Source organism: Neophocaena asiaeorientalis, unplaced genomic scaffold (assembly GCF_003031525.2).
Source record: "Neophocaena asiaeorientalis asiaeorientalis breed wild unplaced genomic scaffold, Neophocaena_asiaeorientalis_V1.1 scaffold72, whole genome shotgun sequence".
In the NCBI taxonomy this organism is placed as follows: Eukaryota; Metazoa; Chordata; class Mammalia; order Artiodactyla; family Phocoenidae; genus Neophocaena; species Neophocaena asiaeorientalis.
In genome coordinates this window covers 4,686,240-4,712,892 of record NW_020185336.1, presented here as the reverse complement: position 1 = coordinate 4,712,892, position 26,653 = coordinate 4,686,240, and the positions used below count along the sequence as shown (strand labels likewise).

Here is a 26,653-nt window from a genome sequence, read left to right as displayed (position 1 = left end):
TAGCAGATGTTTACTTTCAAGAAGTTCCACATGGTACCACTGAGTGAGAAATGCAATTTACAGAAAAGTATGGAAAATAGGATTCTATTTTTATAAAATAAACAATAACTAAAAAGAATATCTTCCTAGAATTAAATGAATAAAGAAACAAATATAAAATATGGAGGGGTATACAATAGATTCTCAACATGGGATACCTGGGGAAAAGGCAGAGGGGTGAGGAGTAGGGAGTCAAGAAAAAATGGTAAAAAAATAAGACTGAAGATTTTTTAAATATATGATCACAGATTTGCATTTATGAAATATTATGGTTATATGTGGATACATATATAAATTAAAGATTTTTTTTCAAAATTACTTGTCTGTATGTCTGTCTTCCCTACCATACTCCTAGAGGTAAGAAATTGTTTCTTATTCATCTTTAAATACCCGGAGTCTGGTCTAGCACAAGTCACATAGTATGTATTCAAGAAACAGACCAAACTAAAATAATCAAAGTTTACCTATGAGGCTGAAATAGATGAAATAGGTAGCCCAAGACCCCCAGCTGTATTAGCAGAGCTGAGACACGTCAGGTCCCTAATCTTGAAAAATATTTCCCACTTATCATGTATCACCCTCCTGTCCTCTCATGTCAAAAAATATTTATTGTCTCCTCTTCTTTGCAAGTCATACATTCTTTTTTGAATCCTGAATTATTCTGACACACTCCATGCTTGTTTCTGGAAAAATTCTGAGTATAATACTCGCTAGAACCAAAAGTTGTGGTACAGGTTGAAAATATTAAGAGATTTAAGAAGTTTTGAGATCATTTCAGGGTGACAGATCTATCATGGGTTGTAAAGGGAAATCCAAGATGTTTGTATATTCACTTAATCTTCTGAAACAGACTTATCAGTCTATTTAGGCTATCAACATTGGCACCTATCCTCTTGATTAGGCGTTACTGGATAAGACAGGCTCCCTCTTTTTGAGGAGCTCATAGCTGAATGGGGGATATGGAGACAAATTACAAGAAAAGAATCACAGAGCATGCAATGGAGGTGGGTGGGGAAAGGCAGGAATCATAAATTAGGAATTGGGGAGGGAGAGAGGCTTATGGAAAAGGTGATTCTTGGACTGAGTCTCAGTGGCAGAGGACTGCCACACAGAGAAGGGCAAAAAAGCATCATAGCAGAAAGAGGTTTAAGCACGAAGATAGGAAAGATCATGTTTAAGAGCACAAACTTTGGAGTCTTCTAACCTGGATTCAAGTCTTGCTATAGACTGAATATTTGTATTCCCCCCTTACACTCAATTCATATGTTGAAATCCTAGGCCCCAACGTGATGGTATTCTGGAGATGGGATCCCTGGGGAGTGACTAAGTCACGAGGGGGAAAGCTCTCATGAATGGGATTAGTTTCCTTATAAAAGAGACTCCAGAGAAATCCCTTGACCCTTCTACCATGTGAGGACACACGGAGAAGATGGCCAACTATGATCCAGGAAGTGAGACCTCGACAGATACTGAATCTGCTGGCACCTTGATCTTGGACTCCTCAGTCTCCAGAACTCTGAGAAATAAGTTTCTGTTGTTAAGCCACCCAGTCTGTGATGTTTATAGCAACACAAATGGACGAAGGCAAGTTTCCAATATGTAATATTAGGCAAGTTTCTTTCTAGACTTCAATTTTCTCTTTAGGAAGATGAGGATAGTGACAGAAACAATCTCAGGAGCATGAGAATGAACGTGAAGTATTTAGCAGGACTCCTGGACATTGTCAACAAGTCACAGATGATGCAACTACTATTATCGGTACAGTATTAAGCGATGAGGCGAGATGCTATGAGAACATCCATACTAGGCTGTATGGTACTTACTTATTTATGTTTTCCTTTTTTTTAATTAATTAATTTTAAAAAAATTATTTGTTTTTGTTCACTGACTCACTTACCTTTCTTTGTAGCTACACCTTAAAATTAAGAATTGATCTTTCTGAATGCACTAGCTCAGTCATGGAGAAACCATGCAGTAGGATCTAAAGAGCACTGGAAGTAGACCTCCAGGGAAATGGAATAAAAGTAGACTTTTCTTTGTTCTTGATGTGTGTCTTGAGAGTTTTCTATACGCTGTATAGAAAATTCTACTGGATACTCCGGGAAGTAAAATAGAATATAGAGTTCTCTATTTCAGTAATCTTTTGATTTAATGCTCGGCAATAAAATGTATGAAGAAAGTAAGCTAATGTGATAGAGAGTGAATGCTGGGGGGACAGAGTAGCATCAACAAAGCCTGGACCTGAATTACTAAAAAGGGAGAGCGTATGATGAGCAGGGGAAGAAGGTGCCAGGATGAAGCAATAGCAAATGCTTTGGCCCTTAGATGGGAATGAAAGTGATGCTTGAGAAAAATGAAGAGCTTTGCACTTAAAGGTTCTTAACTTTGGATCACTGAATCACTTGGGAGTCCTTAAAACTACCCACGCCTGGACCCCATCCATAGCTATGCTGAGTTAGTTGGTGTGCAGTAGGCTGTAGGCATCTGTATTTTATTATTTATTTATTTATTTATATTTTTTTTGTGGTACGCGGGCCTGTCACTGTTGCGGCCTCTCCCGTTGCTGAGCACAGGCTCCGGATGCGCAGGCTCAGCGGCCATGGCTCACAGGCCCAGCCGCTCCGCGGCATGTGGGATCATTCCCGGACCAGGGCACGAACCCATGTCCCCTGCATCGGCAGGCGGACTCTCAACCGCTGCGCCACCAGGGAAGTCCCTAGGCATCTGTATTTTAAAATAAACTTCCCCAGGTGATTGATCCTAAGGAGCAGGCAGGGGTGGGAAGCACTGGCCAAGCTAGGTGAGTGCAGAGAAGGAGGTGTGAGGTGGGTTCAGAAAGGCAGAATGGCAGGATGAAGGGGACAGAATGAAAACAGCAGAAGCAGTTAAACGCACATGAAAACTCCAGTGATAGAACAGATACAAATTACCAATGATGGTTGTCCAGCTAAGGTCTACCAGTGAAATACATCCATTAGTACACACCATATGGCACTTGTTGAACTTAGCTAAATAGTAAATTGAGCTGGTATTTACCTTGCTGTTTCTACCTTAACCTCATAGTCTTTATATGTTTGTCTTTAACTTGGGAAATTGTTAATCTGTGGTTCTCAACTCTGGCTGCTCATTAAAATACTCTACGTGTTAAAAAAAACAAAAACAAAAAAAGAAAACTGATGACAGCTTCACCCCAGAGACTTCAATTTATTGATCTGGGGATTGGACCTGGACACTAGGAATTTTTAAAAGCTCCTTAAGTGATTTTAATCCGTAGACAGCAGTAAGAACCACTGAATTAAACAAACACTAATTCATTAACTGGGAACAGATGTGTTAAAGTTGGTTTAGGCTTCTGATTCCTTCCTGGTGGATTGGTTTAGCAGAACATAGTCAGCAAGAGTTCACGTCCAGGAAATGGAGCCCAGCACAATGAATCAGGGCAAATATTACGAGCGGGAGTTACCATCCCAAAATGGGAAACGGAGTACGGGATAGTCGGCATGGCCTGAATACAGGAGCGCTGGTGTGTGGGATAAGGTCACTCAGTATTTACTATTTATTCTAGAGAAAAAAGGCAGAGGTAGGGATCCCCAGCTTTGTATTTTGTTTTCAAGCAGAATCTCTCTACAGGTTTTTAATCTTTCCGGTATGTCTCAAAACTTCCTGTACTCAACAACCGTTGTCAAATCCATGAATAATCAAAAAGCTGCAGTGAAAGTCCCTGGCGATGGGCAGCCACCCTAAACATGAGAAGGATGTGTGATTAGGCTGTAACCTTTCCTCAATGTGTGAGAATTTGATGTTGGGCTGGGCAACTGGAGGAAGCTGAGCACTCCCTGCAGGGCACTGATGACCGGTGCTGAGGCTGCCCCTTTGGAACGGTTTGTATATGGTGGGACCTGGGGGCTGGGAGGTGGTCTGAGTCACCGTGCAGAGTCTCTTCTAGAGGATGAGAAGTTTAACTGTTTTTAAAGCAAATACTTGAGAGTTTTAATATATGTCGAACTGAGACAAAGGAAATAAAGGGTTGTATTACTGGATGTACAAGTCAGACATGTACACATACTTTTAAATTATAAGTTCTATTTTATTAACTTATGTTTTTAGTATCTATGTATAATATTACTTTAGCTTTTTAGTATTTGAAAACCCTGAAAATGAATTTTTTAAAAAACATTCATTTTAGACTTATCTTTTATGAATGAGAATGACCATTTCTCCTTCTGATACCGAATTAATGAGTTTTTAGCTCCTACGGTTTTACTTAGGTGTCAATCCTAAATAGTCACAGACTTGAAATCAGTTATAAAATAACGTACTCATAGGATTCTTTAAATGTCACAGTAAAAAAGCATTTCTTTTACCTTCACATAGTTGTATTCGAAGAGAATATATTGTCTATCAGGAGATACTGAATAATCATTTATAGAATATCCAAATTCATCCTGTCAATCAAGTAGAAAAAAGAACAATTGAATGATTCCATTTAACTGCCATTATTGAGTACTTACTGTGTAGAGGGTACAGTTCTAGACTTGTGGCTGGTAGCTTGAGAGGTTCCGGTCTAGAAGAGGGGGCACACTCCCTCACACAAATGACCATGAGGCAAGGTGGGTGGTGATCAGGGTTAGAGAATCAGGGAGGGAAGGATTTATTTTAATGAAGGAAAGATGGCTATGTGGGTGGGGATCAGGAGCAGAGAGAGAACTTCCTCAGGAGGGGAAACAGTAGGAGTAAAAACCCAGATGCAGAAAGGGCATGCATATTTAGAGACTGCCTAAAGGTTAGTTGTAACCTGAATACAGTATAGGGTGTGTCAGACAAAGAGAAGACATAAAATTAGAAAAATAGCCAAGGCCTAGATGTAAGAAATAGACCTATGAACTACTTTTTTTTTTTTTTTTGCGGTACGCGGGCCTCTCACTGGTGTGGCCTCTCCCCTTGAGGATCACAGGCTCCGGACGTGCAGGCTCAGCGGCCATGGCTCACGGGCCCAGCCTCTCCGCGGCATGTGGGATCTTCCCGGACCGGGGGACGAACCCATGTCCCCTGCATCGGCAGGCAGACTCTCAACCACTGCGCCACCAGGGAAGCCCTGAACTACTTTTTGCACATATAGATGTGATAGAATCTTATCTGGCTTTTACAAAGATGCTCTGGTGACCCAGTGGCTGAGATGAGACAAGAGGGGAGGGGTTACAGTAGCCCTGGACTTGGGCAATGCCGTGGTCTGATTTACAGTATGGAGAGAGGGACACTTGTTAGAATACTGTCACAAGATTAATCAAGGCTTCGAACCAGGACTATACCGTGGAAATGGAAATCCGAGAGACACTTGACGTTGCAAGGGAGGACTGATAGGTTTTGTTGAGTAGCTAAATAAGGGGAATGCCAGAGGAATCAAGGATTCTGAGGTTTCTAGCTTAAGTGACTTTGAAGAGGGCGCTATTTACCAAGATTGGGAACTCAGGAAGAGGACTAGTATGCCTTCCGTTTGCTAGGAGAGGGAAGGGGAAATAGCTAGTTTAGCTTGGGACACTGAGTTTAAAATGACTGCAGGCCATCCATGTGCCAGAACCGGCAAGCTGTTGGAAACAGAGGTCTAGATCTTGGGAGGAGGTTAGTGTTACAGGCATGTATTTGAGAAGCACCTGTGCTGTGGAAGTGCATGGAATTCGCTGAAGGAGAGCATGCAAAGTGAGGAGGGAGGGTAGCAGTGAAGACACGGCCCTGCGGAGCACTTACACGTAAGAGTATGAGCAGAGGAGGAGGAATCGTCAAAGGAGACTAAAAAGTAGCCAAGGCAGGGAGCATTCCAAGAAGAAGAGAAAGATCCACTGTGCCATATGCTGCAGAGAGAGTCCAACAGGATGAGAAATGATAGTACTCATGATTTGAAAGGTTATGAAAAAGAAAATCCCCAGAATTCCCTTAAAGCATGAATTAATTATGTGATTAAACATACAAGTGTACTGTTCTCCAAGAACATGGAGCTGTTTCCATATTCAGCATTGAATACCAAGATATTATTTTCTTGTTTGTAGAGATATTCATGATCTAAAGAGAGAAAACGGCCAGATCAGTATTTCAAGTTGCTTTTAAACATCTTCATAAGCTAAAAAACCATGCAATAAAAATTTAAGACAAATTCACACAAGTACTAAAAAGGCATTTCTAAGTTGGAAAAACATGAACCGATGAATATTACACTAGTATGCCTTCATTTTTCCATCATTATTGTAAAGGGTTCAATTCACATTTAACTTTTTATAGTACATATCAAAGAAATACTCAAGTTTCTTTCTGTCTTATCCCCCTTTCCACCCTTAAGTAGAAAAAAAGTACTTTCCCATACGGTTAAAAAAAAATAAGAATATTTTCTCAGTGCCATAAAAGTGCCCCACAACCTAACCAGAATGAAAATAACCATAAAAATCAGCCCCCTCTCTGCCAAAAATCCTTACCTGAAATCCATTGCAAGGTGTAGAACTTCACTCTAAAAGTATTTTTTAAATAATCGGTTAGAGTATAGGTTCTGCGACTATCAGCTGTAGCATCATCTGCTGGTTGGAAAAAAGAGCCAAATGTTCAGTAAGACGGGATAACCTGTTTCGCATAAAAAAAAAAAAAAGGATATCTACAATATACACTAGTCACAAAATACAGAAATACACTGACAAAATGCAAAACACATTTTGAAAGAGTTCGGACTGAGAAAAAGGGTAAAAAAGCATTTAGCTGTTAAAGTGTTTGCGAGAGTGTGTTTTTCATGGTGCTACATTAGTGAGCTTCATTCCGAAGGTCTAGATCAACAATGTCCAAGGGAAATATAGTGTGAGTACACTTTCTAGTAGCCATATTTAAAAATTCTTAAGGTGAAATTAATATTTTATTTAGCCAGTATATCAAATATTTTATCATTTCATTGTGTCGTGGGTTTTTATATGTTATTAATAGATCTTTCACATTATTTCTTTTCGTACTGTCTTTAAAATCTGATACGTAATTGATGATTACAGTATATCTCAATTTGAATGGGCACCTTCCCAGTCAATGCAATCATGCAGTGGATGGCACGAGGCTAGATTATCCTTTCGTGAGGCCCTGAGGTCCACTTATAAGCCCTCTTGCTCTGCAAAGACATTTAAGATATACTGATCACCCAGTTCAGAGATCTTCGTTTCTATCATCATTTTTGCTTGAATTTGATTAAAGTTTACATGAAACCTTTCCCTTGGATTCTGTGACAGCCTCAGTCCTCCTAACTCTCTGACCATTATTTTTCCATCTCCTACTTTGACTCTATTTTTCTCCACTGGCCTGTAAGGCAGAAATACTTTGATATTAGTCTTCAGCTTTCTCCTCCTCTCTCTCTACAGTTTTGCTTCCAGGGAACTCCAGAGAATGTGAGTTCCAGGGCTTCAGGCATACTTACCATTTAGATGAATAACAATATCTGCTCTCACTACCTTAGCCTACCGCACCCACGCTTACATTTCCAGTGCTGTGTTCAGCCTTCTTAGTTGACTTGCCCCACTCTAACCCTATACATACCCTGTCTAAAATAATTGTCTTCCTTCCAAAACTAGATTTCCATAGGAAATTTGTGTGGTTTTATATTCTGTTACTGAAGACGCCAATTCAGAGGCTGAAGATCATTTTGATGTCTCCCTCTTTTTTACCATCCCCTACAACCAATCAACCCTATTGACTCTTCCTACGAAATCTCTTCTCCAGATATCCCTGCCATCAGGTTCTCCCAATCCAATTCCTGCCCTGCACTGTCACCGGAAAGATCTTTCTAAAATGCCACTTTCATTCTGGTGATCTCTTCCTCAAAAGCTTCCAACGAGTCCCCACTGTCTACAGGGAGATTCAGACTGCTTAGCCTGGCAGTTGCAGCCCCACAGTCTGATGTGAGACCTTTCCAGGCTTATTTTCACTCTCTCCCTGCAAGAACCTTCTAACCTAGTCACACTGATCTGCCTACTGAACCCAGCAGATCTTCTTAGGCTTGTCTGCCTCTACTCCTTGTCCTAAGCCACTTCCTGGCATGTCCTCAACTGCTTCCCCATCTGTCACAAGCCTCCCTCCTCCATTTCCCACCTCTGTCATGAAGACTTCAATTCGACCTCTGACTTTTGCCCCCATGCTACTCATTGGGCTCCTGTCACTTACTAACTTGTGTTGATAACTATTTTTCCATGCCTGCCTGTGTAATCTACTCAGCTGGGCCATGTATTCTTTTGAAGACAGGGCTTTGGGTTTTTGTTCATTGGTTTGGGGTTTTTGTTTTTGTTTTTCATCAACCTTAGCATCTAGCACAGTTGTATGGCATAAAAGACACACACACACAAAGTTTTTGTTGATTGGAGTAGGGCATCATCCTATAAGCACAGTCAAGCCAGTGTGATTCCTCTTCCTCAATCCCAGAGCCTCCACTGATGACAAATACCTTAAAGTCTTTTTCCAAACTGTCTACATTTTCCACGTACGTGTAAACATACACTCACAAAATCAGCCACTACCATAACATTCCTATAACTGCAGTTCTTTTCAGGGATTTCAAAGCCAGCAGTATCTTCTCGTGTTAATTTTTTACAGCCTGTGGAGAAGTAGATCTTGTATAGGAAATGCTCTTTCAAAAAGTGTTCTTGGGTTTCCCTGGTGGCGCAGTGGTTGAGAGTCCGCCTGCCGATGCAGGCGATGCGGGTTCGTGCCCCGGTCCGGGAGGATCCCATGTGCTGTGGAGCGGCTGGGCCCATGAGCCATGGCCGCTGAGCCTGCGCGTCCGGAGCCTGTGATCCTCAACGGGAGAGGCCACACCAGTGAGAGGCCCGCGCACCGCAAAAAAAAAAAAAAAGTGTTCTTAAGGTTTTATTTCTTTGGATTTGATCTCATAACATGGTTTTGTTTCTGCCTATAAAAACTTCAGCTTCGATAGATAAAGTTGCTACCCTTTATTTTATTATTTTATTGATTTTGTTTAAGCCTAGTTTGTTAAGTAAAATATTCTTTTAAAAACTTTTGTTTTTCAATTCAATCCTGCATTTCTCCCCGGAAAGTTAATAAGATATTTGTGTTTGTTAGCAAAAATATAGCAAGTGAGTAATGCCAGTCCTTGAGTTTAACCTTTAAATAAGAAGTAAAGCCTTGTGCTACAGAAAATAATATTTGAAACTCGTGTTGGACTACAAAATTACAAATCTGGATTTGTTCATTAAACACCCTCAGTTGTTTGTATTCATCCAATCATCCTATTATATAAAAATAGTTATAAAGTATCATTGTTGAGGATAAATACCCTGCTATCAAGAGCTATTAGTCTAAAATGAACATAAAACACATCCCCAAATTAGTACAAATCAAGGTATCAGTGGTAAGAGACATTCACAATCCTAATACTATCTGCTGATGTAGATGTTTAGATAGATCTGTAAATAGAAATAGATCAATTTATACACACACGCATATATTACAACCAACTGAATGTCTGTGTCCCCTCAAAATTCACATGTTGAAATCGTAACAGCCATATGATGGTATTAGGAGGGGGAGCCCTTGGTAGGTAATTCGATCATGAGTACTAATCCTCATGAGTGGGATTAGTTCCCTTTAGAAAGTGACTCCAGAAAGCTCTCTCACCCCTTCTGCTACGTGAGGACACAGGAAACGGGTCCTCACCAGACACTAAACACCGAATCTGCTGGCATCTTGATCTTGGACTTCTAGCTTCCAGAACTGTGAGAAATAAATGTTTGTTGTTTAAGTCACCCAATCTCTGCTATCTTTATAACAGCAGTCCACACATACTAAGACATACATATCTATAACAAGACAGACATATCAACATAAAGTGTCTATCACTGACTCTTGATTTTGTGAGAATGAACTGCATACCTACAATATAGATCAGATACAGTGTTATCTCACATGAGGGTATTTGCCCAGGTTTTAAAGGACAACACACTTCAATCTGGAATAATAAAATAACTGAGACAAAAATTCCCTGTGAGGTCACCTGCTGCCCTGCATGCCGCTCTTCCTTGCTGGGCACTTACCTCTCCTGCCTCTTCGCCTCAGATGTCGCTGGGCTCATCCTCCCATCAGGCCTCAGCCTTTCTAAACCCATCATCTCTGCCAGATTCAGACTCACTTCTGCTCATAATGGGCTCAGCGTGATTTTCATCCATCTGCTGATGTTCAGATATCCATACTGATGCCAGGCCGCGTTCTTGCTATGGCCCAGGACATGGGTGCAAGGCCCGGTCCACCCTTGGCTTGTGTTACCCTCTCTCAGCTCCTTTACAACGACCTTCAAGCTGGGTTCCCTATCCTGGCTCCCCAGACCCCAAACACCACTGCAAAACTGGAACAAGCAGAGCAAAAAATGTTCCTTGTTTTTTGCCTTGTTATTTGAAAAGCAGCGCAAACTGGAAGATGCTTTCGAAACATCTAGATAAGCGGGTTCTGTGAGATGTGAGTGCCAAGTCCAGGTTTTGACCTTTAGCAAGTTCATAGTTTACTGCCAAGTTACAACCTATTCTGTTAACACCAGAGGACATGCCCACATTTCTCTTTCCTTGTCTGATTGCTCCCTGACAGGGCACCCGTGCAACAACAGATGAAGGTGTTGGGCTGCTAGTGTGGTCTTCCTGGTGGACCTGGGGCATATCGTTTATTTGACTTATCAGTTTAAAGCATTATGCTAGCCAAGCAGAGCAGCTAATCATATGTTACCCATCAGTTTCCACAGAAACTCCTAGATTCATGTCTCCTTGAATTTAAAAATCAAAAAACGGTTAACAGCTTTATAATTTACTGTTTTGCTGAGACCAACTATTAGGTTGAACCATACGAAAATGCCATTTTTATCAATCAAAAATGGCAGAATAACAGCTATTAAAATGGTTCAACTTAACAATAATTTCTCATCAAAGTGTATGGTATCTTAATGAGCCCTGGTTATAGGATCAAACTCTTTTCTGAATAAAAGGGATTCCAGAATTCTAAGTAAGAGAGTGGTGTAGTTCTACAGAATAGTCTTGCTTTAACCAATGGTTATTTTATGATTAGAGGATATTTTGAATTTTTTAATATTCATTAATAATAACCTTCTTTTGTCTGTATGTAACTGTGATATAAAATATTTCTGCCTCAGAAAGAGAAACTGTTTGGGGAAATAAATAGCTAATGAAATGCAACTAAAAGAAGAAGTGCTCTTTATAGCTCATAAACTCATAAAGTTGTTAAACCTGGGGAATAGATATCTGGTTATAAAGTTTTTTTGTTCCATAGGCTAATCAGTTAACATTTTATATTGATGCTAAGGAAATAAAATGAGTGTTACTTTACAATTTGCTCTAGCAAAATAGCAGCCTTGACATTGGGACAGAGGAAGAAAAATCAAGAAGGCAGAAGAAGAAATTGACTGGAAAGTTGCTCACATCCTTTATTCTCCAGCAGCACGCGTGGGCTGCCACCCATCACCAATGATTCAACAAATACCAATAAAGGGTTGGGTCCCTGGTGGCTTTGAAGTCAGAGAGCCTGAATTTGAACCCAGGCCTAATTCTTGCACGGGAGCCTTAGGAAAGTTACTGAATCTTTCAAAACCTCAACTTTGTAACCTATAAAATGATAATAATAGCACCATCTAGCCCCTAGGGATCTGCCATGATGAAATGAGATAATGTATGCTAAGTTCTTAGCTCAGGATTTAAAATTTAGGAAGCCCTCCAGATAGGTCAGACTATTTATTATTATTTTGTTCCAAGCATGTGCTAGGCAATCAGGATACAAAGATGAAAGAGTCTCTCCCTTGGAGTACCTAGCAGTGCTGCTGAGATGAGGAATTTCACTGCAATAAAATAATAGCTAATTAACTTTCACTGTGTTCAAATCCCAAACGATCCTAACAAGAAAGCATAAGAGCATCACGTTGAGAAAGCATCTAGGATAAGTACAGTTGAATCATTTGCTAAGTACTGACGAGCATCACTTCCTCCTTCGACAAGTTTAATACCATCCACAGCGTTCACATGGAGGGAACATGTTGGACTTGAGAGGAATTAGAGGAATTGTGAAAAGTGATACTTCTCTGATTACTATACACAGGAGACATTAAAATATAATCACTATCACCAGATTTCCCTTCTCAATAAGAGAAACATCCCAGGGACATCAAGTGCATCTGATAAATGCATTGCCATTGAGCTGGAGCCCTTGAACCTGGGGCTGTGTGCTCTAAGCATTTACTCAAAGATCAGAGTGTCAGATGACCAAACTTTTGTTAGGGATGTAATCGCTGTATTTTCAAAGGTCTACTCTGAAAGGCCAACCAACTGGTACCATGCACATTTTCCGGAATAGCAAACATTTGGAAAAAAAGGAAACAACGAGGGGTTGTCCGTGTCATGACTCCGCCCTCCTTCTCCTCTTTTCCCTCCACTCCATCTGCTCTGGCCTCCCCGCTCTTCCTCAGACACACTGGGCCCACTTCTGCCTCAGAGACTTTGAATTTGCTACACCCTCTGCCTGGAATATTCTTCCCCTCAGATGTGCCCAAAGCTTGTTCCCTACCTCCTTTAGGTCTTTATTTAAATGTCACCTTCCTTTCCTGGACTAACATTTACAACCGCATGGTTAAGAAATTCTCTTTGTATCGCCCTTCCTGGCTTGACATTTTTTTTCCTCAGCAGTGATGCCATCTAACGTACTCTAGTTTTTACTTGTTTATCATCTGCCTCTCTTGACTGTCTGTGAGCTCCAGGAGGACATTGATTGTGTTTTGTTACGTTTTGTTTGCTAGTTATCTCAGCACGGCCTAGATGGTGCCTGGCTGTAGAAGGCACTTCATAAATATTTATCAAATGAAAAGATAAAAGCCAGACAACATAAACAGGAGAGCACAAACACAGGAACACAGCTCTAAATGTGAGCGTCGTGAACTCCAAGAGACTGGTAAGTAGGAAAGCAGTGCACTGGACCTGCTGGGTCTAAATAGAGTGAGGACAGGAGCCTCAGGCTCCAGCCTTCCACTCACTGTCACCAGGCATTCTCACTTCTCTACGCCTGTGACCGTAATTTACCTGTTGTCTATCAGCTCAAACACACGCTTCTATCCTTTGCTCAGTAGTGCTGGGAAGGGGGTCTACAGCTGTGTTTCCCAGACCCCTTCCTCTGTAGGCTTCCTGTTAGGTCCTGCTGATAGGGAAACACAGAGGAGTGTAGTCAGTAGGACAGGAGGAGGGACTCCCTTTATCTTGCTGGTCCTGTCAGCAGGTGCCCCGAGGGAGCACCTGTCCCAGCCTCCTGCTTTTCTTTTTATACCTGAACCTGTTGCATCCTGCCTCTCAGTTGCATGCCTCACACACCTTGGAGCTTAGAGCCCAGAACTTCTATGTCCCTCTTCTCCTTTTTCCCAAGCCCTAGAGATAGCTTCTTCCTACAGCTCCTGTCTCTCACTTACCTCATAATTTTTTCTTTTGCTCTTTAATTTGTGTAACCAATTTTTATATCAAATTTCTCTGCTGAAACATCTAGTGCAATTTCAGTGTTCATCACGTCTCTGTGAGGATTTACACAACTTACCTGTAAAATAAGAAGGTCTCTTTCGGCTGTAAGATAACAATATCTAGACCTGGGGTTGGCAAACTTTTTCTTATAGGGCCAGATGGTAAATATTTTAGCTTTGCATCTCCTCAAGTCGGCCATTGTAGCCTGAAAACAGCCACAGACAACATCTAAATGAATAGAAAAGGCTGTATTCCGAATAAAACTTAATCTACAAAATTAAGCAGCCAGCCCTGACTGTAGCTTGACGACCCTATCTAGACATTCCTCAGAATGGTCAGCAACACGAAAAAAAAAAGCTCCCAAGACCAGTTTGAAAGACAGATGCTGAGACTGAAATTCTAAATGCCTTGAAACAATATGAATATCAACATAAGATTCCAATATATACGGCAGAGAAGTGAAAGTGGGCAGAATATTCATGTCTCAAACTTCAGGTCAAGATGAAGGTGTCTACAGCCACTGGTGAAGAAATGCAAGGCCAAAGGGACTGCCTGAACTAAATCCAGTTCACCCTGCCCTCACCCCAGTGAAGAGCCAGGAGGTTCAGCACACTTATGAAGCCAGCACTAAACAGGGCATCAGGATGGCTTTATTCCGTTTTGAAATGGAAACTGCCCTATTTTTTTTTTTTTTTTTTTTCCGGTACGCGGGCCTCTCACTGTTGTGGCCCACAGGCTCCGGACGCACAGGCTCAGCGGCCATGGCTCACGGGCCCAGCCGCTCCACGGCATGTGGGATCTTCCCGGACCGGGGCACGAACCCGTGTCCCCTACATCGGCAGGCGGACTCTCAACCACTGCGCCACCAGGGAAGCCCTGCTCTATTTTTTTATTCTGATTATAGTTACTCCCTCACCCCTTGTTAGGACTCTTCTGGGAATAATCAGGACTGGATAACAGTGGCCATAATTACTATTGACAAGGCTTTTACACCCCACTATGTCCACTGACATTAAGCCAGTGTAACCCAAGGGGATGAGAAACAGCTGAAAGGTGGAAACGTCTTAACTGTATAAATAAATGACCTACAGGCCCGTGAAACAAGCAACTATTTTAGCAAAGGGCTGGTTTTTAGCAGTAGTAGTTGTAGTGAGACATCACTGGGAGGTCACAGTGCAAGCTAGAAATGATTAGTTTGGAAAGAAAACTGATTAGAGAACATCAGCATTTGGGGAAGCTGAACGCTCTAATACCAAGTCACTGAAGAACTTTCCAGAAAGATTTACAAGCATTATCAACAAGGCTACTCTCTGTGACAACTGTTTGTCTGCCAGGAGGTGAGGAAAATGATCACTGGAAAACAAAACTGCCATAGAAATTGCCCTTTCCAGCATTCACCCAGCAAAACTTTCAGGAGTGTGAAACAAGTATTATTATAATGCCTGTCTCTGGGACTGTTAACAAAATTTTTTTAAATTAAAAAAATATAAAAAGTAGTCATTACAGATACTTATAGAGACCTTCCAATGTGCTGGGCTATTCTAGGCATTGTACACTTATTAACTTATTTTCATCCCAATTTTACAGGTAAGGAAACTGAGATGCAGATAGTAACCAGACTCAAGTCTCATGACTAGTAAGCCGTAGGCAATAGGGTTCTGAAGCCTGTGGTTATAACCACTGCTCTAAACAACCTAAGTATGCAGCAGAGTGAGGTACATGGTAAATGCTTGTTGGCAGTTTTTGTGAGTTAGCATAGATGGATTAGACTTTCTGGAAGTGTCTGGATTCAATCTTTGCAAATAATCTAAACAGGCAGCTTGGTAGTATCATTTGGACCCGGGACAGTTGGTAGGTTACATTAGAACATAATTTGTTCTAGTGTTCCGAAGTCAGAGGGGCATCAATTCTTTCTGAAAACCCTAGAATTTTCTCTCTGGAGTGTTATTAAGGATGGCAACTCTGTGACTCTTTCTGAGAAAGAAGGTTGTACTCCCCTCTTCCTCTCTTCCATGGTACAACTGGTAACTCTCATCATCTTTTCCCTACACTCATAAAAAGTAGCCATGCAAGCTTTATAATAGGTTTCTTTTCTCCCCCCACACCTTTTCTTTTTCATGTTTCCTAGATCCTAAACATAAAATCTTGAATAACTCAGACCCTGCAGTACACATTTTCAAAAGAGTGGGAACTTGTCCGATGAAAAGACTCAGCGATTCCTCCTTTAGAGCCACCACAGGGGCTTGTTTGTTACTCTGCTTTCCACTTCTGTCTGTCCCTTCCTCCACTCTTTAACCCTTTCCTCAGCACTCGGAGGCAGAAGCGGACCTGCCCCGGGCCTCAGATCCTGGTCCTCTTGATTTCTTAGGGGCTCTGTTTCATCTCTTCTCCCTCCATCTCCATCTCTTCTCAGTATCTTCATTTCGTCCATAAGCATGCACAGGGTGTACCCATATCAAATAAATACTTACTGACCCTGTGGACTCTGGCAGCCATCTTTCCATTTCTCTTCTTGTATTTACCAGCCTACTTCTCAAATAAACAATCCGCATCTGTGGCCTTCAGTTTTTCATGGTCCCTCCTCATGCCTCTGGAACTACCCCTCACTCCGTACACTACACTTTGCTACAACAACATCTTCTTCAACGCTTATTTTCTATACCATATAGTTTGCCAATTACTCAAGTAATCTTCTATCATTAGTTAAATATTTAATCTGAATAGTCATGTCTTCAAGTAAGCTGAAAGGATGAATTTATTTTATCAAACAGCTGCTGGCACTATACGAACAGGTATGCGTGATCTAGTAGTGGATCACTTGACCCCATAGTTAGGAATATAAGAATTTTAACCAGAATTAAAGTAACATTAAAAAATGTTCATCAAAAATATGCTTTTACATGAGCTCTAAGATAATTTCTTTAATTCATCAAATGTTTGTCAAGCTGTACTGGGTTGAATAGTTTCCCCACCCCCCAAAATTCAAGTCCACCGGGAACCTCAGAAAGTGACCTTATTTGGAAATAGGGGTTTTGTAGATGTAATTAGTTAAGATGAGGTCGTACGGGATTAGGGAATGTCCTTATAAGAAGGTCATGCAAAGACATGCTTTTGCTGACTTGGAAAATGAAGAGGACCATGTGGAGACAGAAGGGGAAGAAGGCTATGTGACAATGAAAGGAGAAATTGGAGTCATAAAGCTACAAGTCAAGGTGGTTGCCAGTAACCACCAGAAGCTGGAGGAAGCAAAGAAGGATTCTTCCCTGGAGCCTTCAGAGGGAACGTGGCCCTGACGACACCTTGATTTTGGACTTCTGGGCTTCATAACTGTGGAAGAATAAATTTTTGTTGTTTTAAGCCACTCAGTGTATGGTATTTGTTACGACAACTCTAGGAAAGCACCCACTCTGTTCTTCAATGTTCTGAGCACTAGAGATATGAGTGAACAAAACATAAAAAATTCTTGCCCTCTTCATGAAGCTTACATTCTAATGGGGGGGGAGACATAGGAGCAAACAGTAAATAAATAATGCCTTATGTTAGGAGGTCAAGTGTCACGGTTAAGTGCTAGAGAAACTCTGCTTTTTAAGGGCTCATGTGATTAGATCAGGCTCACCCAGGTCATCTTCCTTTCTTAAAGCTGATTATGCCATCATATAACATCACCTAACCACCAGGATAAAATCCATTATATCCACAATCTCAGAGATTAGGTAGAGATTAGCACATGGGGCAGGGAGGAAATCTGGGGAATCAGTTTAGAATTCTATCACAGTCATCTTGCCAGCTGTATTGAGAATACACTGCAGGGAGTAAGAAGAGAAATAGGGAGATTTTTGCAATATTGCAGGTGAAAGGTGATGGCGTCTTGGACTAGGGTGGTAATAGTGGAGGTGCTGAGATACGGCCAAATTCTGAAAGAACATGAAGGTAGAAGTGATAGGATTTGCTGACCGATTGGATGTTGAGTGTGAACAAGGGAGAGGAGTTGAGAACTGCATGAACTTTGGCCTCAGTAACTGAAAAACAAATGAATTGCTATTTGCTGAGACCAGATGTATTAAGGGAGGAATAAGTTTGAGGGGATTAAAAAGTTTTGGGAGATGTTACTTTGAGATGCTAATAGCATCAAAATGGAGATGTCCACTTAATAGTTGCACATATGCATGTAGAGTTCAGGAAAGAGGTCTGGTCTGGAGATATAAATTTGGGTGTTGTTGTCAGGTTATAGATGGTGTTTAAGGCCATGGGAGTAGATGAGATCACCTGGGGGAAAGAAGGAAGAGGTTCTAGGATGAAGCCTTGGAGTCCAAGGTCAGAAGTCAGACATGACACGGGGAGGGGGAAGGGTAAGCTGGGACGAAGTGAGAGAGTGGCATGGACATATATACAGTACCAAATGTAAAATAGATAGCTAGTGGGAAGCAACTGCATAGCACAGGGAGATCAGGTCAGTGCTTTGTGACCCCCTAGAGGGGTGGGAGGGAGACGCAAGAGGGAGGAGATATGGGGATATATGTATATGTATAGCTGATTCACTTTGTTATAAAGCAGAAACTAACACACCATTGTAAAGCAATTATACTCCAATAAAGATGTTAAAAATAGAAGTCAGACAGGAGGAGGAGCCCCTACGGAGAATGGGAGCGAGCATGTGGAGGTGCAGAAGGAAAAATCTAGGAGAGAGTGGAAACACAGAGGAGGGGAGAAGAAGCATCATCAACTGACAGGGAATGGGAGACTCAGAGGGAGAACTGAGCCCTGGACTCAGCAACACAGAGGTTAGGGACTTTGACGCGAGCAGAGCCAAACATTTTAGTGACGGGTGAGGATAAGCCTCATGCCAGTGAGTTTAAGAGGGAGCAGGAGAGGAACAGCAGACAAAGAAAATAGAAAACTCTTCCAGGAGTTTTTTGGTAAAGGGAGCAGGGCAAGGGACTGGGAGGTGGGCAGAGATGTGGGGTACAGAGAGGATCTTCCTCTCTCCCTCCTTCTCTCCCTCCCTCCTTCCCTCCCTCCCTTTCTTTCAGGATGTGAGAGATTTACAGCTTATTTATATAGAGAGGGGGAAATGACAGTGCAGTGGGCAGAGGAAATAGCTGCAGCCACATCTCTTAGTAAGTGAAAGAGGATGAGGTCAGTGTACAAAGAAGGGTTTGGCCTTGGGCAGGTGCTGAGAGGGGGCTGGTGGGAATTGAGGACCTTCTCTCCTAGTAGCCTTAGTTTTCTCCTTAAAATAGAAAGCAAGGTTGGCTGTAAGCTGAGAATGACAGTGGGGAGGTGCTGGAGGCCTGGGGAGAGGAGACACATGAGTACGCGAGGGAGCAGCGGGGGAGCACGGGGTAGGGGTCGGGGCGTGGGGATCACCAGCTAGTACGAAGGGGCTGCTTGATTTTTTTGGAGTTCAGGATTTTCTTTTCAGTCCAGTCAAACCATTTTCATCTTAATGAAATGATTACCATGTAGATTATTTCAAATGCTACTTTCCTGGGTCAATTTTTACAGGTCTAACTTTTACCATGTATTTTTAAACTTCTTTACGTTGACTGTTTTGTTTTATGTTAACTGTTTCTGCCACATTTTCCCATTACAAATTGGATAAAATACAACAGTTTATATGAGAAAATTGAGAGTAGTTTCCCTCAGATGTTTCTGACCCCCTCCATTTTCTCAGATTTGTATCTTAAATGTTGCAAACTCAATTCTTCCCTATTCTTAATCATTTTGGATAACAACAGAAAGCAAGTGCTGGGCTCAAAATGCCTTCAGGATCAAAAAGGCAGCGTCAAAACACCCTGCTTTACAATAAACTCGTTTGGTTAGGAAGGAAAGTGAGAAGAGAGGGAGAGAGTTATATGATTGGATTCTTTGGAGATCAGAGCTGGCTTGACATCTATTTTCTTTTGCTAGTAAATTAAATTTTTCCAATGTAATGAAAAATGAGTAATCATAAAATATCTGACACACTTGCATAGACCTCCCATTTCTTCCTTTTAGAATCTCCAGTTCAACTTAGGTAATTCCCTTTCCCCTTCCAAGGGCTGAGGAAGGAGCTCCCTCCTGGTCCCAGAAAGGTGAGTCTTGGTTAATCTAGTCCAAGCTTGGTAATCCTTTCCCCTTGCCAGGTATGGGTTTGGAAACGACAAATGACCCAAATCTGGCCAAGGAGACACGAGGGAAAGTCTGCCTTGGGCCAGGGAACTTGTGGAAGTAGTTTTCCTCCCTGATAGAACAGACTATGAATGAGGAACAGCATCCTCCCTGCCTTGTGAAATGGCTGTGTGACAAATGACGCATTGCAGCAGCAGCCATGCTCGACCTGAGAGGACAAGCTTGAGAACGAAAGTAACAGTGTGAGACCAGCAGAGCTGAAAGACGCAGAGACTCTGGGCCCTGGAGGAAGCTGTGGGACCACTGCGTTAACAAACTCTAGAACTGCCCTACCTCTGCACTTCCAATTACAGAAGATGCTAACAATTATAGTTTAAACAACTTTGGGCCAGGTATTCCGTTACGTGCAGCCAAAAGTATTCTCTCTGACGTAAACCGCATACAGAATCGGGGGTCGGGGCTGTAAACTGTTGAGGGCTAAACATGTAGGTGAACTGCATGCCTGGGAGCCAGTCTGATGGCTCCAAGATCAGAAAGGTTGTATTCAGGCCCATTAATTATTAACCCTTTAAGCTTGGTTGGTTTCCATATATGAACTTCCCTGGGCAGCATTTATCATGTTCTCTTTAGAGTTTCCACAGCACTTTGATCATTTACTAGAAGGACACTTAGCTCTTTTTATTATAGTTCATGTTTATGTTTCCTTTAAGATTAAGAATTATTTGAGGGCAAGGGCCATGTGTATTATTTTTATATTTCCAGGGACCAACAAAGTGCCTAACGTAGAAAATGTTCAATAAATATTTGCTGAATTAGAGAATTACCTTCTGCTGACATGCTGGGTGCATGATGTAGAAGGCCCTCCCCAAGACCTGCCTTGGGAAGAGGAAGTGTATCCAGTAGGATGAGGGAACTGGAGGGACCACTGCAGATTAGCTCTTCTGGGAAGGATAGAGCCATGAGGGCAAGAAAAAGGTCTCCACTTGGGCTAGCCAGCCGACTGTTCAAGGAGTCATCCTTATCTCTGCTCCTTCCCGTGCTAACACCCTGTCCAAGCTGGCATCATCTCTCACCTGGATAATCCACTTCCCACCCTCCACCATTATCTATACCAGAGTCAGAGGCATTTTAGAAAGAGAAACAAGATCATGCCACCCTCATGCTTGAAACAGAGAAACTCCTTCTTGCGTCCCTCCATCCTCTTGACCACACTTTATTTTTGTCCTAGCCTGTATCACTGTCTGAAAGTACTCAGACAGTACTCAGCTTGCCTACTATCTGCCCGCCCCGTGACTGTAAAGGCCCATGGGAGCAGGCTCTTTGCCTCTACTGTTTAGAGCCTCATCCCTTGTACCTGCAACAACAGCTGCCATGCAGTAAGCATTCAGTACACACAGGAGAGTTCACAAATTTCGCCTCTGGCCTTAGCCCTTCAAAGGCTTTAAATCTCATACAACAAGAGTTTCCTGCCTGGAATAAAAGAATAAAGGAAAATAATAGGGAAATGGGAGCCATCCATGATATTCATGGACCTGAGCAGGTCTGGCTTTAAAACAACTGAGGAAAATAAGAAGATGGGGTCCCAGCCCCACAGAGATGGTGTTAAGGATGCAGGGGCCACCCAGCCAGTTTGGCAGGACCCACAGTTAAGTCAGGGAAGGGGTGGGTGGTGTTACCCACTTAATATTCACCCCCTTTGCCCTTCTTTCTCTGTTGCACATCCTAAGCCACCTTGGCCCTCAGGTTGCTGGGAACAAAGTCCCTGCTGGCTTTGGCTCTGCCTTAAATTACCTTGGCTTCCTGGGCCTTAGATGCTGAAACACGTGACCTAAGCTCATGGGTCTACTTGCTTCCCCAGTGGACCAAATAATGAAGAAATGTGCTCATTAATGTGGACAGTTAACGAAAGCAAATGGTTTATCATTAAGTTTGAAGAAATCTCCTAGGAAGTTATAATTTTGAAGAACCATACAAAACTGCAAAAATAAAACAGCTAACGCAGAAGTGCTAATTTTGTGGTTTCAGTTTGCTCTCTGAGAGACACACCCTTTCGGGGAAGTCATATTGGACCTGTGAAGACTAAAGGTGAAAATATTTACAAGATAATTGATTTACAATAATGCAAGGGTTAGCATCAAGCCATAAAGCAGTGATTAATCTTTTTTTTAATAGGTTCCTTTTTTTTTTTATAAGATGTTGGGGGTAGGAGTTTATTAATTAATTAATTTATTTTTGCTGTGTTGGGTCTTCGTTTCTGTGCGAGGGCTTTCTCTAGTTGTGGCAAGCGGGGGCCACTCTTCATCGCGGTGCACGGACCTCTCACTATCACGGCCTCTCTTGTTGAGGAGCACAGGCTCCAGACACGCAGGCTCAGTAGCTGTGGCTCACAGGCCTAGTGGCTCCACGGCATGTGGGATCCTTCCAGACCAGGGCTCAAACCCGTGTCCCCTGCATTAGATTCTCAACCACTGCGCCACCAGGGAAGCCCGATTAATCTTTTAAGTTACAAAAGTTTCCACCAAAGCATTTCTCTAAAACAGTTATTCATGGAAACCAGCAGACTCAGGGAAGGCTAGAAGTTACAAGATTTGAATTCCCAAGTTCTAGTACTTCCTCACAAAGCACTAAACTTTTATACCTCAGTTTCTTAAGGGTAACAAGTCAGGAAATTAATACCTCCTCTGACGTGGATTGTTTTGTGAGGATCAGATGAAATAACACAGTATACACTGGAAACAAAACAAGTGTAATCCAGTGCAGGTACTCAATCTGGACCTACTACTGCCACTGAAAACACTTAATAAGACCAGTCAAAAGAGTGGGATGTCAGTCCTGGGCTGGAAGTTGTTGCTCCTCTACAGCTCTGTGTAGGAACAGAGGCAGCAGCAGGCACTTTTCCCCAGAACGCTGGCACCCAGGGATTAGCAGTCATGAAATTAAATATAGTCATATAAATAGGAAGTTGTAACATTTATGCTAATATGGCCACATTAACTTTATACCTGATCACAAAGTACCAGCTCTAGAGGCACGGTGCCTGAGCGTGAAACGCCAACTCTGTGGAACTTCGAGCAAGTTCCTTAACGTTGGTAGCCAGCCTCCAAGATGGCCTCAGTGATCTCCACCCCAATATTCATGCCCTTGTGGAATGCCCTCTCACTTTGTATCAGCGTTGCTTTGTGTGGCCAATAGAATACAGCAGAAGTGATGGCACATCACCTCTGAGGCTAGGTCAAAAAAAGCTCTGAGGCTCCCTACTCAGTTGCTCTCTCATATCCTTCATTCTAAGGGAAGACAGCTGCCCCGGCACCCTTTGGAAAAACCCATCCTTTACAGGGAACTGAGGCCGCTGGCTAACAGCCACGTGAGAGAGCTTGGAAGGGGATCCCCCAGCCCTAGTCAAGGCTTCAGATGATATCTCGACTGAAGCAGCATGAGGGACCTTCAGCCAGAAACAGCCAGCTAAGCCTCTGACAAATTCCCGACCCATAGAGACTGTGAGATAACACATATTTGTTGGTTTAAGTCTGAGAACAATTCATTATGCAGTAATAAATAACTAAAGCACCCTCTCAAGGTTTCTGTGAATCTTCTGTAAAAGCAGAGATAATAACCTCTCTCAAAGAGTTGTTATAAGGATCAGATGAGAAGTGTATTGAAAGCCCTCAGCCCGATACCTGGCACACAGTGAATCCGTGTTGGTTATTATTACATCTTTGTGCCTTCTCTTCCACAAGGAAGGGGGTCCTGCAGGTACTTAACAGTTACCTTCCTTAGGCTCAGCACTTTGTTAAGTCTTAAAATTTCAAGTACACTGATCCAGCTCTAGCCAGTCTCTTGATGTCATTTTTCTCTAAGCATCAGTTGGGCAAAGAGTCTTCCCTTTTTCTCTCTGATCCCTTTTAAGACGAGAGGCAAGATGTCTAAGATAGAGAAATTTAAGGATATGCTATAGCTGGGGCACCAAAAGCCAAAATAGCTGGCCTGAAAAAGACCAACCCACTGACCTCAGGAGCACTCGGCAAAGCTTGATAACTGAGTGAGCTGGAGTCAGCTCCAGCTTTTACAGAGCTCTCTGTTTAGAACCTGGCCTCTGAAATATACAAAGCTTTCATTCAGGCTCATTTCTGTGCTTTTAAACCTGGAATCGATCCTGGACTTCCTCAGGCAAACTTCATAGATGTTATCTTTTCTTTCTCTGATTATTCCTGTCTCCTTCACATTTGGGTTTTCTTTTATTACTGGTGGATGGCTGAGCAGTCAAATTTCCTATGTGCTGAAAGAAGGTATTGAGGAAATTTACTGCTACAGCAGTGGAAAGAACACAAGAAGAACAGATATGTCTCTGTCCCATAACAAAACCCAATAAGAAAACTCTCTTGACAAATGACAAAACTCAATAATGAAACTATTTGACAGTTATTTTAAAAACTCAGCCTAGGGCTTCCCTGGTGGCGCAGTGGTTGAGAGTCCGCCTGCCGATGCAGGGAACACGGGTTTGTGCCCTGGTCCGGGAAAATCCCACATGCCGCGGAGCGGCTGGGCCCGTGAGCCATGGCCGCTGAGCCTGCGCGTCCGGAGCCTGTGCTCCGCAACGGGAGAGGCCGCAGTGGTGAGAGGCCCGCGAACCACAAAAAACAGACAAACAAACAAAAAACTCAGCCTATAATATGATGTAAAGAGGGAATTAAAGGGATCACAAATGCTGAGTGAGAAGGTTTTATTGCCTCTAGGCCAAGAAGATTTCTACAATTCCAATGTGAGTAAATTATTTTTATACATTTTATTGCTGATTCTCTGAGAAACTGAAGGTCCAAATACGCAATATCCTTCTCTACTAGGATACTTGAGGGATTTAAAACAAAATACAATCCTTTATCATATATACAGAAGGAGATGAACTTTTAATTTTGCTTTGTGAAATGCATAATTCCTGACCTCGAGGAGTTTATATTCTAAAACAATTCATTAACAGTATTAAGCTTACACCTCCATCTCTCTCTGTCTCCGTCTCTCTCTCTCTGCTCTGAGTGTGTCCAGAGTTCTGCTAAAGTCAGCTTTTCATATGGAAACACTTAACCTTTAAACCAACCTCTCAGGGGATGAACCTGGGTTTGCTCATTTCTTCCTCTTTTTTTCTTAGCTCTTTATTTCTTTGCTTTCCACACAATCTAGGACTTTGTTTTGTTGTTCTATCAAAATCTTTCTTCCTTTCCTCCTTCCTTCTTTCTCTTCTTCCCCTCCCCCCCTTTCCTTTCCTTTCCATTTATATTTCCTCTCTCCCACCTCCCTTCCTCTCTTCCTTTCTGGTTTTGTTTGACTTGAAAACCTAGATCGACAATATGAAGGACACTTCTTGGGTGATGACTCTGGATCCTTTGTAAAAAGACTGTCCCTCATTGTGGCACAGCCCAGGAATGGTATTGCTGATTTAGCAAAAATACTGCATTCCTGAGCTTTTATCTTTTTTCCTTATGATAAGGCTGGAGTTGAAACAAGATAATTTCTCTTTTCTCCTCAAATATACATACATTCCTATTAAGAAATGCAAGAAGAGAAATAACTTATTGTGTAAGTGTAAATAAAGCACACAGTGAAACCACATCTCCACCCAGTACTCCAAGAGGCGTTCTTAGCCACCCTACCCCCTTACTCCCTATGTTTCCAATTACGGAAGTCTAATCATTCACATTTCTGAGTAGCTCTATAGCTTCCAAATTCTGCTCTGTGCCATCAGTCTCCTGGGATACTTCCCTTGCTTCCTCTCCAGCCTTGCCCCATGTCAGCCCACCTTCCCACTGTCATGCCCCACAGTTCAGGCATGCTAGAGTTCTCCATCATCTACAGGTTAAAGCCCTGCGGCCCACACTTCTCTCTTGCTAGGAGTCCTCTTATGTTCCCGGATAGAGGACGTGATCTTGTGTCTCTATGATGACTCACAATTCATTCACGTTTTCTGGAAAAACTTATCTCCAGGAACTGATACTAACTTTTCAGGCCTCTCCACACACAAAAAAAATCTCCTGTGAGAAGTCTTCCCACACTTTCCCAGAAGTGATCCTTTTAACCCCTGAGAAAGTTTGCTTAAGCCTCCCTAAATTTTCTCACTGAATCATAATAATAGTTAGACCTAGACACGTGAACCTCTCTGGAAGTCCCCGTCAAGAAAATGTCCTTGAAATCTTTGTTCAAATTTCATTTGGAGAAGAGACTAAGTATGGTTTAAGGGAAATGGTAAGATAACCCCTCCCAAGTCTGTATGCCCCACCCAGCCAAACTAAATCCCTGTAGTTAACTTAACCAAACCCCATGGAAGGCAGATAGATGACCCAGGCCCCTAACCAATTTCATTACCATCTTAAGTGGCTTATTTATCCAAGTTTAGTGTTCCTTTCAACTTTCCGAAGGGAAGTTCTGATAATTACACTTTTACCCTTTCTTCCAAGGATGCCTGGGCACCTCAGCAACGTATTAGAGATGAATGGATTATCCAGGTTACTTTGATTTGTTTGCGTATCTGTTTCCCACTAGATTATAAACTTCCTGAGGTCGGGGCTCTCTTTATTTATAAAATTTAATCTTTGGATTTGCAGCAACTCGCACAGTTCCTGGAACATAATGTAGGTCATGTGAATATTTACTGATTGTATGGGTGACCCGTCCTTTTCCCACAGGAAGGCTTTGTGTATGTGGTTGTTTAAATATACAAAGTACCACTTTACGAAAGCAGTTATATTTTAACAATTCACAACAAAGAGTCAAGAGAGTGGACAGATGCCTGCCATTTAATAGTCTAAACTGGTGGTAACCATGGCTGTCTTAAGTAACTGAAAATCATTATCAATAGGTCAACACACTCAGTTATTTAACTTTTGGCACCTTTGCCCTGGCCCTGAAATTGCCGGCCAAACATGATTTTTGATGGTTCTACAAACTAATTCTGAATGGTCACCTGAAATCTAGATAAGACCCCTCAGTATATAAAC

General features: G+C 42.1%; 1 protein-coding gene across 2 annotated transcripts in view; it reads right to left on the bottom strand.

Annotated features, from left to right (window-relative positions):
• The window catches only part of DPP4 (dipeptidyl peptidase 4), a 77,792-nt gene that overhangs the window by 48,760 nt on the left and 2,379 nt on the right, over nt 1–26,653 (bottom strand). The window contains exons 3-5 of one of the 2 annotated variants that reach the window (XM_024735848.1): nt 6,504–6,602; nt 6,005–6,096; nt 4,404–4,484 (exon numbers count right to left, since the gene is read on the bottom strand). In XM_024735848.1, coding sequence (XP_024591616.1) covers nt 4,404–4,484; nt 6,005–6,096; nt 6,504–6,602 — 272 coding nt within the window. The remainder of the gene's footprint in view (nt 1–4,403; nt 4,485–6,004; nt 6,097–6,503; nt 6,603–26,653) is intronic. The other variant, XM_024735849.1, reaches the window with a different exon arrangement.